General features: G+C 43.7%; 1 protein-coding gene and 1 long non-coding RNA gene across 4 annotated transcripts in view; one reads left to right on the top strand and one right to left on the bottom strand.

The window, feature by feature from the left end:
• The window catches only part of LOC115092730, a 90,439-nt gene extending 78,322 nt beyond the window's left edge, over window positions 1-12,117 (top strand). Inside the window, exon 3 of the long non-coding RNA XR_003857059.1 lies at window positions 12,032-12,117. This is a non-coding gene — a long non-coding RNA (uncharacterized LOC115092730). The remainder of the gene's footprint in view (window positions 1-12,031) is intronic.
• ELP1 (elongator complex protein 1) overlaps window positions 1-13,205 on the bottom strand; it is a 273,772-nt gene that overhangs the window by 126,466 nt on the left and 134,101 nt on the right. For all 3 annotated transcript variants that reach the window (XM_029603978.1, XM_029603967.1, XM_029603987.1), the window contains 4 exons: window positions 11,476-11,554; window positions 10,473-10,552; window positions 2,638-2,772; window positions 451-536 (listed from right to left, as the gene is read on the bottom strand). In XM_029603978.1, the coding sequence (XP_029459838.1) occupies window positions 451-536; window positions 2,638-2,772; window positions 10,473-10,552; window positions 11,476-11,554 (380 nt within the window). The remainder of the gene's footprint in view (window positions 1-450; window positions 537-2,637; window positions 2,773-10,472; window positions 10,553-11,475; window positions 11,555-13,205) is intronic.

Below are 13,205 nucleotides of genomic sequence, written 5' to 3'. Positions count from 1 at the left end.
CAGTCAGAAGTTGGTCTATGCTCCAGACTCATGATGGAAGGCATTCCAGAATAACTCTAATCTTACCATTTATCCTATTAAAGCATGTACAGAAATGGACAAGTAATCTATGTACCTATCTTATATATGTGCTCTGTTTAACACTGATTTTTCTTATTTCTTTTTCCATGCACCTAGAGTTTTGTCATAAATGAATGGCATCACACGCACTGTTTCACAAACCTTTCCTCCCATTTTTATATTCCAGCTGAAAATTTCCTTCCTTATACCTTGCTTTCCTACCTTAAACCTTCAAATTGTAAATCTCTTTTATTCTACTAGCTCTGGTGGAATACTTGACTGCCCATTTTTCATTCTAATTGCAAAGTGTTTGGGAATATTGCTCTATGAATAAAGATACTAAACTGCTCTCTAGAAAAATCACCATCAGAAGTATTAGCAGTCGAGTACCTCTAAGCTCATGAACCTTCTGCAGAGCAACTTCTAGCTCTGGGATACTTTTCTTCACATGGCATGTCAGAATGGATAAACAGTACCTGAAATAAACAAGAAAAAAACACTGGGGTAGATATTCAAATATGAATGGCTAAGTTAGCTGGATAAGCTTTATCCAGTTAAACTTACAAGGGATTTTCAGCAGCATGGTTATGCCGCTGACTATCACAAAAGAAAATAGCTATTGAGCAGGTGTCACTTACCCTGTTAACTTAAGCAGATAAGTTTGAATATCACTACTTATCCGGCTGGTAGCCAGAGAATTAGCTCCTCCCTGAAAGGACCATATCCCGCCCACCACTGATCAGGCTAACTACTTAGCTGGTTAAGTACTTATCCTTGATTATTTTCATTTTTTCATTTATTAAAATTTATTAATCGCCTAACACTGAAAGGCCTAGGCGATATACATAATATACATACATAATAAAAACAAAATTAACAAAATACAAACAATACCTTTGGTTTCACAGAAACTAAATAGCAAAATACCATAAGTTAATGGTAATTACATGTCATAATAATATCTAAGTACCATGAACAATAATTAAAGTTTTTAGACATCATAACATGTTCTCCAAAAAGAGAATCTCCACTTAATAGCACATCTATATTCACTTTATCGAACAAACTGAGACTCATTCATACGCATTATTGAACATTATACGCACGGCAAAGCAGAAATTCTTTAAATGATGTTTTGAACTTTTTAACATCTTCCAAAGACCTAAGGTCAAAAGGAATAAGATTCCATTGAATGGGTGCTGCTATAGAGAAAGAAGTCTCCCTATTACTAAATAATTGTGCATGACGAACTGAAGGAATCTCTAACAGATTTAATTGAGATGATCTCTAACATCTTACGGGTTTATATATTCGCAACAATGCATTAAACCAGAAAGCAGAGTCTGACACACGAAGCTTATAAACTATCATGCCTATCTTGAACACTATACGTTCATTCACTGGTAACCATTTAAGTCTACGTAAAACAGGCGAAATCCTATCAAAACGCTTTGAATGAGAGACCAACCTTGCAGCTGAATTCAATAAAAGCTGTAACGATTGAATTAAACCTTTGGGTAAACCAATGTATAGACTGTTGCAGTAATCGATATGAGGAAATATAATTGCCCGTACAATCGTCAAAAAATCATTATCATACAGCAAATGTCGTATACCTACCAACAACCGAAGTTTAATATATATTTCAACTGTACTCATGATATTTTGAACATATTGTATTTTATGTTTACTGTTATAGCTTTTTGAATTGTATATTTTCATATTTATTGTAAACCGATGTGATGTATCCTACAAACGTCGGTATATAAAAACAAACAAATAAATAAGTGGCAGCTGCTGAACAGGACAGATATTCATCCACCGCCCCTTAGCCAGATAAGTCCCTACTTATCCAGCTAAGCAGTGCTGAGCATTGGCCTCACTGGATCCAAAAGTGAATTAGGGAAAAGAATTACATCACTAAATGGTTTTAATCATTTTAGTTTTCCTAATGAACTATGATGCCTTTCAGATATACTGATCTGACATCAAGAAAGCTAGTTATGGGCAAAACGTCCAGTTTACCTGTCACCTGGCATGGCATATATACTTCTCTTTGCCTGTGAGCTCCTGGAGAAGGCTGAACTCAATGCAAATATCGTTTCTCCTTTTCCAAGTATAGTATTGTTAATAACATCAGAGCTCCCAGGTGAAAAGCAGTAAACCTGCTTTGACAAGCAGCGTGACTTTTTACCTTAACCTGGATCACTACCAGAGACTGAAGGATGCATACCATGACCTTCTGGGTTCCCGGGCATGAAGCTCAATTCCAAGTAGGTGCATGGAACCTGCATCACTTGGCAAGTCACTGTAGTACTGAACCAAGCTTCAGAGAGCCTCATTCCCGCATCATCTTGTTTTAAGCCTATAGTTTGAAAGAGACAGCTCCATTCTGCTCTATACCACTCGATATACCCAGTGGGGTACAATGCTGCACCATAAAGGTACCAATGAGCCACCTGCAACCCCCATCCTTAAACTAAGCATCGCTGCTCTAACCCGCTGTTTTTCTATTTTTTTCTCGCTTCAATTTTTACTAAATAAAAATTTAAGAAAATGACACAAATACACACATACTTGTGAGAATTAATTTTTTCCAGCGCTGCTCTCATTGCATCACAAATGCAATCCACTTTTTTATCCTCAGGAATCACTGGTGGCTGAGTGTTGCCAGTAGCTGAAGGGTACATGGTCTTTGTGACATCGTCTTCTCTAAGAACAAACAAATACTTTAGGATACTAAATCTCACGTGCATGCTCACTTGTACATTACAGTGGAATATACTAAGAACTGGGCTGATTACAGCTCTTGAATTCTAATGATTCTAACATATGATTCCCACTTGTCTATAGTTTGATCATATGACTTACTATTATAAGCACAATGCTGTGGAGGACAGTGCATTAAACCCCCCCATTTTTCTGACTTGAAATCCCCCAAAAGACTATCGCTCAGGCTGAGCCAGCAGGCTGTGTACTTCCATGGGAGGGCCCCCAGTGCAATCCCTGGATTGGGTTTTCTGCACCCTGGGTCTGCTGGGGCAGGGGACGCTTCGGCAGCAGCGTTCACAAAGTCTGGGTGGGGAGGGGGGGGGTGACACCCTATGGCTAAATTTAGAGTTTCTGGAAGACCGCCTGATGCCTGGCTCCCGGCCTCACGACCACTGCTGCATTGACCAGACTGGGAAAAGTGTCTGTATGTCTGTGTGTGTGTGTGTGTGGGGGGGGGGGTGTCTATTAAAATAAAGGAAACATCCCCGGGTAGCTCATAGCACCAGGATCTTAGCACTAATTCTGACGGAGCCGAATGGAAGAGAAAGGAGAAACTACTGGCCAAAAAAACACACAAAGCAAAAAACTATCATTTGTGGACCATGACAGGAAGGCATTCCCGATGCCCGTTCTGCTTCTTCTCGGGATTGCATCGCAGCAACACAAGGCCACCTCTCTTTTAGTTATTGATCATCTCAATCAAGTCTAATAAATGGGATAAAGTCAACAGTTTGATTCAGAACAGAAGGATGCAGAGCATTTATCATCAGTAGCTGAACAGGGTAAAGGGGGCCAGTTTGCACTAATGAGAAATGCCTCCAAAAGGAAGCAGAGGCTAAACATTTACTTTTAATGACATTCCAATGACAATTTTTTTTGATTGAAATATCTTCCACAGAGGGATTCAATATGGCGGCCTGAGGAGAGGACACATAACACCAAGCTCTATTGCGGACCCTGCCCAAATTTTGCCTTCTTACTCTTTTCGATGGTTAAATGCAAGAGGAGAGCGAGGGGACTTCCCTCAGGCCGCCCGGGAACATCTCCATAGCAACCTCTGATTACCGGGTTTCATGCTGCACTTGAGTCCTGTGCAGTAGGGTGGAAGGTCATTGCGGGGGCTGGCAGTGTAGCAGCTCTTCACTGGAAACTTAGATCTCGTTGAGCCTGGATGAGCGAGTATTGCCTCCAGCTCTTGCTCGTGATGATACCAGCAGCGATGCATGCTTCTCTTCTAGGTCCAGGAGTGGCAGGAAGTAAGCGCAAACTGAAGGGGATGTGGTAAGGAGTCAGGGAGAAACGGAGCTGCAAGTTTGGTGCAGAGTGTGGCACTGCTTGGGTTGACTCAGGAGGCAGAGGAGATATTGGACGATCTGTTGACTCTAGACGGTGTTTAGCCCCTGGAACAGGGGAGAATGTGACTACCAATTTTTCATTAGAGGCTGCATATTGGATGATCTGTTGACTCTAGACGGTGTTTAGCCCCTGGAACAGGGGAGAATGTGACTACCAATTTTTCATTAGAGGCTGCACTATCAAGTCTGAGTTCCAGACCATCTCTGGTTAAGCCTGCCACAGTGACTCTTGAGGCTAGTTGGCCAGTTCTAGCTGTTCTGGTACAAAACTTTGTTTTGATGTTAGAAATTAATCTCGCTCTCAGGCACAAGAGAGAAGTTTAGCAGACCACCGGGAAGAGATTAAGGTTATTGGGCAGTGCACCCAGCAATTGGTTTCAAAATAGGGTACCCTGGTCTGAGGTAAAAACCTATTTCCAACTTTTTTTATATATCGTACACTCATCAAAAACTTAGGACATCAGAAATTAGAGAACTTGGAAAATTTGACCAGCGCTTTGAACTAGAGAGTTTCACATTTTCCAGTTGTTTCCTTGATATCTCTGGCTCAACTGTTTAAGCAATATCTCAGTGAAATTTTGTGAATCTCAGGCAAGGCTATTCCTCCTCTCAGTAAAGCTGCCATTTTGCCATCTAGGAGAAGGGTAGAAAATCAAGGCAGGTGTGCATAAGGAAGACATCTATCCATTGACACTTTGGAGTTAATGGAGATCAGAAAAGGATCAAAAGAAGAGAGGCCAGCACCACTTAGCCAGATATGTTTGGACTTATCCAGTTAAGTGGTGCAGTTTCAATATTTGGCTGCGTTCAGCATCCGACACTTATTCAGATAACTCTACCTGGAAAAAAAGATACCTGGATAAGTGAGGAGGTGGGACAGGGACATTCCGGGGAGAAGCTACTTAGCCAGATAAGTGCTGATATTCAGCCTTATCCATCTAAGTTAGCTGGATAATTAGATTTGCTATTTAAATGGTCTAAAGTTAGCTAGCTAAACTTATCCAAGCTAACTATTAGACAGCCAGGAAAATTCAGTGGAGCAGCTGCACCATTGAATATCTCAACTAAATTAGCTAGATAAGTTTGGCTGGCTAACTTGCTCAACTGGAGAGAGGCTGAAAATGGACCCCCTCCTCCCCCCAAAGTGTCAAAACATGCCACATTGTTGGTGAAGACCGTGACTCTGCTTTGAGCCTTATTGTTATGCGGATGCAGGCTGGACTCTAGGTGCATCCCTGCAGGAGTAGGGCTGGAGTACAGGACAAGGCTTGGGTTTATCTTCTGCCTAGCCAGCCCCCTCCCCCCACAGGTTGAGTCCTTGGGTTCTGGGTGCTGGTGTGGCTTGACTCCTTCAGTAGAACATCATGGTGAGTCAAGCTGAATAAGGCAGGGCAGGCTGGACGAGGCAGGATCTGTGGTCAGACACAGGCTGGAAGTTGAGGACTGGATACCAGAGCAGGTTGGACGAGGCTGGACAGGCTGGGTAGACACAGGCTGGAACTGAGGACTGGGTAATATGCAGGGGCTAGGACTGGATATGGCTCAGCCTGGGAACTGGATACAGTGTACAAGCTGAACAGGGAAAAGGGCAAGGACTGGGAAACAGACAAGGAACTGGACAGGGTGGCACAAAACAGAACAAAGATTGGATAGGACTAGACTAAGGGCCAGGGCTGGACTAGACAGAACAGGCAACAATGAACAGGGAAGCCCAACAGGGCACAAGGCTGGATATGAGAACCTAGCAAGTCAGGAGGCCATAAGGCAAGGCAGAGAGGCAAAGAGGCCCAAAGAGCAATGGCAAGGAGGCCTGAGAAGCCTGAGAGCAAGGCAAGCTGCTGGGAGGCCCCCCAGGTTGAAGCAGGAGGCCAAGAGAGGCCATTGAGCAAGGCAGAAAGCCTGGATAGGCCACAAGACAAGACAGGAGGCCTGGGAGAACAAGGAAGACAAGTCAGGGAGTCAAGGTGACTGAATGAGGGGGTCTCGAGGTACTGGCAAAGCTATAGGCAAGGTTCATTGAGGACTCCTGGTGGAGGGAAAACTGTACAGAGGCCGAACCTTGGCATGGAGAGCCTGTATAACAGGCAAAACCATGACACTTATTTTTAGGAAGCAACAAGTATTTCATGGCCTCAGAATATGGATATTTTCCTGATATATTTAAGGCCACCCAAACACAAAGGCCGAAATTTCTGGAGGTGCGCACAAAGAGGTTTCCTTGGGCACCAAAATATTTATTAGATTTTTTTGTAAATGTATTTTAGTTCTGGGTTATGTTTGCTATGTTTACTTTGAGTCTTCACAACTTCATGTTTCTTAGACTGTAGGGGTCAGAGAGTTGTGGAGTATCAGCACCAGTGGATGACGGCTAGGCAGTTCAGTTTGATTTAACTAAACTTACAGGTTTTATTGTCATAGGAAGCATTCTCCTCTTTTTTTGTAGTTTTAAGAACATAAGAATTGCCATACTGGGTCAGACCAGGGTCCATCAAGCCTAGAATCCTGTTTCCAAAAGTAGCCAATCCAGGTCACAGGTACCTGGGCAGGAACCGAAATAATAGAATAAGGAATAAGGAATGGTTCTCCCCCCCCCCCCCCCAAGTCCAACTGGTTAATAATGGTTTATGGACATTTCCTCCAGGAACCTGACCAAACATTTTTTTAAACCCAGCTAGATAAATGACTTGACCACATCCTCTGGCAATGAATTCCAGAGCTTATTGTGCAATGAATAAAAATATATTTTCCCCAATTTGTTTTAAATATGCTAGCTAGTAACTTCATGGAGAGTCCCTTAGTCTTTGTATGATTTGAAAGAGTAAACAAGCAATATGCATTTCCCTGTTCTAATCCACTCATGATTTTATAGACATCTATCATATCCTCACTCAGCCATCTCTCCTCCAAGCTGAAGAGCCCTAACCTCTTTAGTGTTTCCTTATAAGGGAACCATTCCATCCCCTTTATCATTTTGATTGCCCTTCTCTGTACTTTTTCCATTTCAGCTATATCTTTTTGGAGATGTGGCGACCAGAACTGTAACATAGTAATGACAGCAGAAAAAGATCAAATGGTCCATCCAGTCTACCCAGCAAGCTTCTTAAGGTAGTAAAGGAAAATTGGTTCTTACCTGCTAATTTTCGTTCCTGGAATACCACAGATCAGTCCAGACAAGTGGCTTTTGCATCCCTACCAGCAGATGGAGGCAGAGAATAAAAACCTTTCACTCACTGATATATAACAGTGTACCTCCTGCAGTCCCTCAGTATTGACCTGTACCCAAGCCAAGTAGAGCCACAAACTCAAAAGCATCAAGTTTGGAAAAGCAAGAAATTCCACTGTCTGTCTGATATGAAAGGTAGACAACTTTCAGCAGAAAGGAAGGCACCATGCATAACAATATGCCTTCCTCCGAAATCTGCAGAAAGGGATCCCTACATGATAACGCCTGAAATTCTGAAATCCTTCTGAGAATAAATAGCCACCAAAAAGACCACCTTCAGGGTCAGATCTTTTAGATTCACCCTCTTCAAGGGTTCAAACGGAGCTCCTCAAAGTACCTGCAGAACCAGATTAAGGTTCCACGAGGGGCACAAACCTTTCACCGGAGGCCATAGAACCATGTCCGGATGTGAAGCCAGAAAATCTCCTTGCAGCTTACCTTGGAGACAGCCCAAGGCTTCCATCTGCACACGAAGAGAATTAAAAAGCCAGACCCCTTCATCAGACCTCCTTGCAAAATGTCAGAATATATGAGACCGACGCCTGGGTTGGCTTTACATCCTGCTGCAGACACCATGTCTTGAATACTCTCCACATTCTAATATATGTCAAGGATGTAGATGGATGTCTAGCTTGCAGTAAAATGGCAACACCATCCTTGGAATAACCCTTCTGTCTCAAACGACGGATGTCATGGCCACTCCAGAGCCATGAGAATCACGTCACCCATATGTCTCTCTATTCGCCTACACACTCTGCCCACCAAGGGCCATGGAGGGAACATTTACAGAAGAATCCCCAGTGGCCACGGCAAGACCAGAGCATCTAGTCCTTCTGCTCCGTACTCCCACCTGCAGCTGAAAAATCTGGGTGCATGTGCGTTCTGTCTTGCTGCCACCAAATCCATATGGGATACCCACATCTGTCCTGAATGAGAATCGGTTTCCTCTGCCAGCTACCATTCTCCGGGATCTAGACTCTGCCGAATGAAAAAGTCTGCTTGAACATTTTCCACCCCAGCAATGTGACCAGTTTTGCTGAGTGAGAACATTTGCCATGTCACCACAGGACTCCTTCCCACTCCTAGTGGGGGCAATCACAATGGCTTTGACAGACTAACTTCCTTGCGCGGCACAGAGACATTCAGAATGGCACAGCGGGATTCCTCTACCCGCTCTCAGCAGGTGCAAGTAGCATGGCGCCGCATGCTTTAATTGTCTGCAGTTAGCAAAAGCGCAGACTATGATGTGGACCTCACTAGCCCTGAGGCGACAGACACACTCTCCATCTCTCCTAGCCGACACTTACTAGCCATCAACCCGCATTGAGAGACAGCCAGTGTCCTCACATTCTCTATTCCAGCCAAGCTGACAATTCTAATAAACTTTCTTTTTTTTCATTTTTTTAAATTTACAATTAAAACGAAATAAATAAAATACTTCCCTGCCAGCTGATCTGAGGAGCTACAGCAGAGCGCACCATAGAAGGGAGGAAAGGGAGAGAACTGAGGGAACTGGTGTTACATTCGTGGACTCTTGGTCCGAGGTGGTGTTGGTGCCACCTGCGGGAGAAATCCCCCACAGGTCCCCATCGTTGGGTGGCGAGGCCGGATGGGAAGCAGAGGCCAGCTGGAGCTTCGACACTACCAGCCCACGTTCCCCGCAGGTTGAGCCCTTGGGTACCGGGGCCGGCTGGTTTTAGGTGGGCCTCTGCATGGATGATCCCAGGGAGTTGATGAGGGAGCATGGTGGCAACCAGGAGAGAGGTCTGAGGCCAAAGCCAGGAGCAGTATCAGATCCAGTTCAGTGGGCCAGGCGAGAGGCGGAGAGCGTGGCCAGACTGGCCCAGGATGACAGAGGCACGAGGCGTAGTCAGGTCCGGTCCAGAGGCAGGCAGCAGAACGCGTGGTCAAGTCTGGTCCAGAGGTAGGCAGGAGAAACAGGAGCGCAGGAACTGGAACAGCAACTCAGGAACTCGAGCAATCGAGAGCGAGGAGACTCGCTGCCAAGGCAAGCTCTGACTGTCAGAGTTTGCCTTATATATCCAGGGCTGGTAACGTCATCACTAGGGGCCGGGGGAACATTTCCCGCCACGGCCCCTTTAAATTCTGACTGGCAGCACACATGCGCTCCTAGGAGCAGAGACTGAGCAAGGCGGCATGGTGTCATTCCTTAGCCGTAGCTGGGAGGCGGCCCATGCGGAGGTAGAGGCGGCGGCACCCCTCCGCTGTGGAGGGGGAGGTGAGGAGCAGTCCAGGGCCAAGCCGGGAAGGCAGGAAGTGGCAGGACTGCGCCGGCAGCGGCAGGCACGGCCAGAGCGAGGAGGGCCACGGTCCAGGCCCGGTGCTGAGAGGTAGGGACAGGCTTCTTGAGACCGGGAATTGTAACAACTGGAACCACTGGACTTCAGATCTCTCTCCAGGAGAAGCACACCAAGGGCCACCACCCCCCTGCTCACCTATACTTGACCAGGAGGATAGTCTTTGTAGACCTTAGCACTCCTGGGCGTCAAAATCCATCATCATCATCTGACTGCAGGATTTATACCTCTACCATCTGCTGGAAACAGAGAAATACTGAGGGACTGCAGGTGGCACACTGGTAAGTAGCAATGTCAGTAAAGCTTTTCTTCTCTGTCTCCATACTTGCCTGTTATTAATGTTAAGTCTCAAAATAGTATAGCACTGCTTAATTAAGAGCAAAATCTCCAGTTCCACCAGCACAGAAAAGAAGCTCTGTCCTCCTCTTTGTTTTTATCACCCCTTCCCAACATAATCCAACCATATCATGGTTCTGACTGACATAAAAGTCAGGAGACGGATTGGAAAAAAGAAAAGCAGCTATCAACAGGTTGATACTGGCAGATCAGTATGCATCCCCGAAACAATGCCAAGACCACTGCAAACTTTCACAGTAGTGAGGAAATCTGAGGCAGAGAGACCCACTGCAGAGAAAATCATTTTTATAGTGATTCAGAATTCATTTTCCTACAGATATCCGCCTCTCTGGTCATGGGCAAATGACACATTACTGTGTGTATTTCCAATTGAAAATTTATACCTACTTCAGCTCTGTCAGAAACAAATTGATGTAGTTCACAGAGTCAATCTGCTTTATAAATGCTTCCACATTGTCCAAAAATACCTAAAATAAAATTCAGATTTAGTATGTGCATTTCTATGTAACAGTTTGTATGTAAAGCATATGGGGGTAAATTTTCAAAAAAAACCACCCAAGCGGTTAAGGCAGCCAGCTATTTTAGCCAGTCACCTTTAGGTTAAGTTTTGGTAACAAGTTAGTCAGCCAGGCTGCAAATGCAAATTCTCCTAAATTAATTTAGCCAGATAGCCACCATGTTGCTTACTGGCAATGTATTCCTCTAGAGCACCTATCTGCCCAGTTATATGCTACTTTACACACGCAGTTCCTTTGAAAATTCCCTCCACCGTGAAACACCATGATCAGAAACAGAAGTTTCTAGGTACAACTGCTAGCACTGGTAATGCAATGCAAAGAAAAAAAAAAAGCACTCTGGCAAAACAGAAAGGTGCATCTTTGGATGCATCCTAGCCCAGTAGAAAAGGCAAGATGGCTGAGAGCGTGCGGATTATGGGGCTTCAAAATATGTCAACTTTAGGGATAAACCTGAGATGATTCATGTCATGTGGGTTTTTGGGAGTAGTTCATCTATTGTTACACTGTTGTGTTACCTCTATGATTCCTTTAATGAGAGAGTATTGGTTTTGTAATCTTGAACTATTGTATAATTGATTGCCAATAAAAAGTAAATGATGAAATAAAGTGCAGCAAAAAAAAAAAGAAAATCTTGCTGTATACAATTTCTACTAAAAAAAAGGCAAGCATGTGAAATCTATGCAGAATGAAAAGCAATTTACAACCATATGGTAAAGAAAAAAAATATCAGAAATAAACTCTGAAAAGAAAAAGAAGCTAAATCTCCTAGAATGGATTCAGTTACACGATTTGGAGGTAAAAGTAGTCACACACTGAATCCATGTACTTTTCCAGAATGGGTGGAAGATCAAAGAAAAACAAAAAACTCTTACCTTAGGGTTGTGATCGTGAATGAAATTGAGGTTGACACGGAGTTTCCTCATACATTCAAATGCATCCTTATACATAAGTCTGATGGGAGGAAACAGAGATCAGCCACCAATGTCACATACATTGCTCTGTAGTGCTTCATAAGGCAATAAGGAAAGCCATTTTCACAGGTAAAACACTGTTTTATTCTTGGAAATTGATTTTTTTGCCTGTCCTCTCAGCAGGTAAAAAGTTATGTGCATATGTCAACACTAACGTAACTGAGTTACGATGCAAGGTTCCTGTTTCCCCGACAAAATTGTAAAAAGATTCAAATCAGACAGTCCACCTCATAGCGTTCAAATCACTTCCCTTTATTCAAGATGTTTGAACACAGAGGCTCGCTGCCAGGAAAAAGTCAGGTAGCAAAGCCTGACTTCGCAATTACAATTCAGACTTAAATATACTTTCTTACTTCTGCTTTCTTACATATAAGGCAAGGTATTGGGAATTATCCAATAAAATATCAGCTCCAGTACTCTCTTATTAATTAATTAATTTCTCTTTATTTATCTCTAGAAAAAGAGGAACTGTGTCATCGCACTGATTGGCTGAGAAAAAGAAGAACTGCAATACTTTGCTCATTAATATCCATTAATTACAGGTGCAACTAAACTTATGCAATCCTAATGGTCTTTTTAAGAAGTAAACTACTGGTTCTAACTAGTTACTTATTTCTATGTGTTTGCTTCATAGCCCTCTACCACATGTCCAGCTTTAACTGTTTCCGCATTATTTAATTATAAAGAAAGAGGAACTTAAAGCCTTATTTCTAACTGCATAGTCCTGGCCTTGTCAGCCCCAATGCATCAATACACTTGGGCTCTTAATCATAGATTCCCTCTATATCCGACAACACGCATACTTTTGCAGGCATTCCTGGGATTGGGGTTAAGTCAGGGGAGCCAACTACACACTTAGATTTTTTTTTTTTACTTGAAGTAGCCACACAAAAAGCAGATGCAGATTTGTGCGAGTGCTTTTCAGATGGCAATTAAAGAAAGCAAAAATTATCTGAGTAGTTTTGTTTTGATTACAGCAGCAAAGCCTGTGGGGTGTTTCCAGAATGCGGGTAGCCTGATCATCTATCCCTATATGTTGTTGTCAGCACAAAAAGATCTTTCCAAATAAATTTCGTTCAATTTCATTTCTCTTCAGCCAGTCTAGCAGACCTGACCTGGAGATATGACTCTGGATCTTGTCTCCCTAGTTCCTGTGTATACTAAAGTAACCAGTTTCCAATTTACTTTGCAACCTATTTTTCACTCCCTCCTGTGGCTGAAAAACTGAGGAGCTTTTGCATTGAGCCGAGTCGCCATCAAACTGACGTGAGGACAACCCCACCGCTTTTGGATGAGCTGCATTGCCTGCCTCTCTTCTCTTAAACCCACTAGCTACCTCTGAGCAGAGCCTTGGGATCCACTTAACGGGACCTGCTCTACCAGGGGTTCACCCTGAGGAACCCTGGGAGTCTGATCCAGGGGCCTCTTTTACTTGAGAATCCACCTCATAAAGTTGTTTTCCTAGGAGCCAAAAGTCCTGCTGTACCAGGGGAGGCAGTCTGAAGACTGCTTCCCTGGGAGAGGAACTGGGATTTGCTCTACCAGGAAAAGTCCAAAGACCGAAGGCCTGGAGCCAAATAATCCTGCTGCACCCAATCAGCACGAGCCTTATCTGCACTACTCCTTATAGC

The sequence above is a fragment of the Rhinatrema bivittatum genome, chromosome 1 (assembly GCF_901001135.1).
Source record: "Rhinatrema bivittatum chromosome 1, aRhiBiv1.1, whole genome shotgun sequence".
NCBI classification, from domain to species: Eukaryota; Metazoa; Chordata; class Amphibia; order Gymnophiona; family Rhinatrematidae; genus Rhinatrema; species Rhinatrema bivittatum.
This window is presented reverse-complemented; position numbering and strand designations above follow the sequence as displayed.